This window comes from Cryptomeria japonica, chromosome 3, assembly GCF_030272615.1.
Source record: "Cryptomeria japonica chromosome 3, Sugi_1.0, whole genome shotgun sequence".
In the NCBI taxonomy this organism is placed as follows: Eukaryota; Viridiplantae; Streptophyta; class Pinopsida; order Cupressales; family Cupressaceae; genus Cryptomeria; species Cryptomeria japonica.
Genome location: NC_081407.1, coordinates 915,484,466 through 915,488,254, shown reverse-complemented (window position 1 = coordinate 915,488,254; position 3,789 = coordinate 915,484,466). Strand labels below are relative to the sequence as shown.

At 34.3% G+C, this 3,789-nt stretch overlaps 1 protein-coding gene across 1 annotated transcript; it reads right to left on the bottom strand.

The window, feature by feature from the left end:
• Window positions 1–1,684: 1,684 nt before the first annotated feature.
• Window positions 1,685–3,135, bottom strand: LOC131077466 (glucan endo-1,3-beta-glucosidase). Its single transcript, XM_058014985.1, has 2 exons — window positions 3,028–3,135; window positions 1,685–2,933 (listed from the first exon to the last, which is right to left on the bottom strand). The coding sequence occupies exons 1-2, from the start codon at window positions 3,104–3,106 to the stop codon at window positions 1,897–1,899; spliced, it is 1,116 nt and encodes a 371-aa protein (XP_057870968.1). The 5' UTR covers window positions 3,107–3,135; the 3' UTR covers window positions 1,685–1,896.
• Between the last annotated feature and the right edge of the window lie 654 nt (window positions 3,136–3,789).

Here is a 3,789-nt window from a genome sequence, read left to right as displayed (position 1 = left end):
TCCTAGTGATGATTTTGATATGAAACTAGATGATGAGAGGATGCAAGATATTGATATGAAGCTTAAACTAGTATGAAAATGATACTAAGATGAAGCTAACATGATATGAGATTAACCTGATATATCTAAGATTATAATGCTATCAAAATGATCTAACATGCTATTCTATCAAAGAGAGATAATATGCTTAATGTTATGAGACTATAAGTTTGATTCACAAAGACTTGATTGTTTTGAAGAAGGAATGGGCTCTATTTATAGGGTAAATAGGGCAATGGATGGTCAAGATTGGATAAACTTAACAAGGGTCAGGATTGAAAGTTAATCAATCCATGTTTTCAATTCTCACCAATGAAATGGTGACAATTGTCAACAAGAGGTTGCTTGAGAGGAGATGAAAGAAGCATTAAATGCTTGAGAAGACCTCATGGTTACCCTAGGAGGTAAGGGTTAAGGTTAGGTTAGGGTTATCCAATGGATAAAGCTTTTACCCAAGAGGTAAACTCTTGTGCAAAGGTTAAAGGGATAACCATGGTCAAAGCAATGAATGCTTGATGAGACCCTTGGGTTAGATGAAGGTTGAGTTAAGAGAAAAAGTCTCTAATCATGCTAGAGGGTTGAGTTAACCATTAGTGGTTATGAAGACTTTCAAGGTTAACTTGTTGAAGACATAAAGGCTTTATTGCTTTTTGAAGACTTTACTCCAAATTTGAGAAGTGACCTCCTCAAATTTAGGGAAAAGGGATAATGGATGGGTTTGGGCTAATTGATTAGGATTAGATGGATTCTAGAAGAATTAGGAATAGGATTTAGGATGCAAGTGGGAGATGTAGGAAAATGCAAGTGGGTGAAGGAAAATAGAATTAATTAAAATAAATTGCTTTATTTCAATTTGGTTGCAACTTGCATTTGTAGGATTTTGCAAGTGGGGGGATTTATAAATAAATTTAGATTTATTTAAATGCAAATGAGATTTTAATTAAATGTAGATTTAATTAAAATGGGAAAGGGGATAAATTGATATCTTTAATTAAATGTAAATTTAATTAAAATGGCTAGAGGGAGGGTGTTTAGTTAAATGTAAATTTAATTAAATGGCTTCGATAGAAAAAGGGTATATTAATTAAATCTTAATTTAATTAATAGGAAGAATTAAGAATAATTAAATGAATAAAATTCACTTAATTCATTGTGCAACTTTTAGGTGTCTACAAGGCCTATATCGAGCTCTGATCACTTCCCAAAGGAACTGTGTGTTTAGGAAGATCATCCACTGATAAGATGTTATTTCAAATTAAAAGAATGTGGTTTAGGTAGGAGAACTTAGTGGATTTGATCAAGTCTTGGTGGGATTTTGTGTTAGAAAATAAGGGCACCAAATTCTTAGATTCATGAAAAAATGAATTTTATCAAAGGAATTTATCCACGGTCTTTGCAATGCAATATATTTTAACTGGATTATAAGTAACAATTAAAACATTGAATCCGTTTAACATTGTCACATATGGGAAGATGGTATATTTTCCACTCTTATTCATATAAAGATCATTATGACCAATTACTATTGTGATGGTAAACTAATCAATCCATAAGACCTGCAAATATAATTGCCAGTGGAGAGTTCAGAGGGTATAAACTGGTTAGAAGGGTATTCTAACCACACCTCAATTGAAAATATAACAGTAGCAAAAGCAGAAAGACTGATTAATTTCAAACGGTATTACATATTTATAGCTCTACACAAGCTATAACTGATATACAACTAACTGGAGTTGTTTCACCAATAATTGAAAGGAAGGTAAAGGACAACGAACTGGGACTCTCTATCATATCTGCACACAAGTATAATTCATTTATATTCTGTAACACACTCTTTTGCATAGTACTACACCTAATCTATTCATCTATTTCAATATAAAAGAGCATGGTGACTGTTTTCGAAAAGCTGGGAGAGAAGTCTACAGAATAAACGGGCTGTTTATCAGGATAGAAAAGGCCATAGTTTTTCTCTGTCACCTGGCCGTTTGTCTTGGTGTCCTCGTTGAAAAGAGCGAAGATGTAAGTCTCCATGCTCCTGCCAGGCCTCTTGGGCGTCCCTTCGTTTGATAAAACATGTCTGATGAGATTGTTAATGTAGTTTTGGGCATTCGGGATTGTAGTCACATCACCGTTGCCCTTAGAAGGCCATCCTGTTGCAGACACAACAATGGGTATGTTGGGATATCCCATACCTTCCATCCCAGAATAGAATGCATCCACCATAGCGTCGAACAAGTTCCTGTAGATCAGATCTCCGTCTCTTACAACAGGAGCTGAGCTGTTAAATAAGGCGAAATCCAAACCAACGGAGCTGTTGTCCAGATAGCTTTTGTAGGGGAATACATTGGCCAAAAAAGGAGAGGCGTTATCCTCCAGGAATTGAAGAATAGATGCCATCTGATCCTTGACTGAATCAATGAATGTAACCTTGGATGGAGAGACATTATTTGGAGAAATTGAGTTCCCAATAACGTCCATTGCCAGAGGAGTGGAAACTTTGATCTTATTCTGCAGACTGGCATTAGTAAGAGCTTCTTGGATATTTTTCATGGCAGGTACCAGATATGGCACATAATTGCTAGCCGATGGAACTCCCAAGACTTCGTTGCCCACGGCAATATATTTGATGTTGGTGGCAGGATAGTAGGCCTTAATATTTTCATTCACCCATTCCATCGCCGCACTCTTGTTGGAAGACATGTTCTGTAAGTTGAAATTAGCCACCCCAACCATTATTTCTATACCAGAATTCTTAAAGGCCTTGAATACAGTGGGCTCCTGTTTGAAAATCCTGTATTTCCCAATATTGTTGTCCTTGAGCAAAACTACCACCTCGTCTTCTGGCGGCAAATCATCTGCCATCTTTCCGTTGTTGACTCCAATTTTCTCCCCATCTGCAATGAAGCAACAGAGTTAATGAATTACCAATTGTATCATTACCATAACGTTCATGCCTAAATATTACATGAAACTGTAAGTAGATTTTACCTCCATGGATTGAGCAGCAAAGGATGGCAATACAAGAAAAATGCATCATCTTCTTTATATCATATTTTAAGAACGCCATGGAAACGATATATAAATTTCTCTGCAACTTCTGCTTCCCAACTTTGTAGCATCTGCCGCCAGTTTATTCTTGGTTCTCAACATTAAATTAATTCTTTTTCATTATTAAACTGTTTTCTTTTCTAGGAGATTATTTTAATTCTAAAAACTCAGCCTGGGAAAAGTTTAAAAAAAGAAAAGGCGAATGGTCTGCTGAACCAGTCAAATTTACCATTTTCCCTTCCAATTTTAGAATGAAAGTTCAATAATTATTCATCACCTTCTAGAAGGGGGTTCAGATGTAAAATTATTATTGGTTGTTCAACATTGAGAAAGTCATATTGAAAAGAGATATTAAAGATAAAGTGAAAATGGGGAAAAATAACATGTGATTTTTGGAAAAAATTTACGCATATTTTGGTAGTTAAAATGGAGAGGAGAAAATAGCATATCAATAATAGTGACGTGTAGTTTGGAGATTTCCGTGAGTATTTTTTATTTAAATGTAGAAATTTTATGTCTTTAATAGAAATATTTATTTGTCAAGAGTCAGAAATCATGATCAACAATACTAATAATTTTCAAACAATATATTATATTTTATTTAATATTGTTATATTGTTTTGTTTGAAATTATCTTCTTTGTTCTAGATTTTATACATGAAAGTATTTGTTTTTAATGATTTTTTTCCACACTTATCTTTA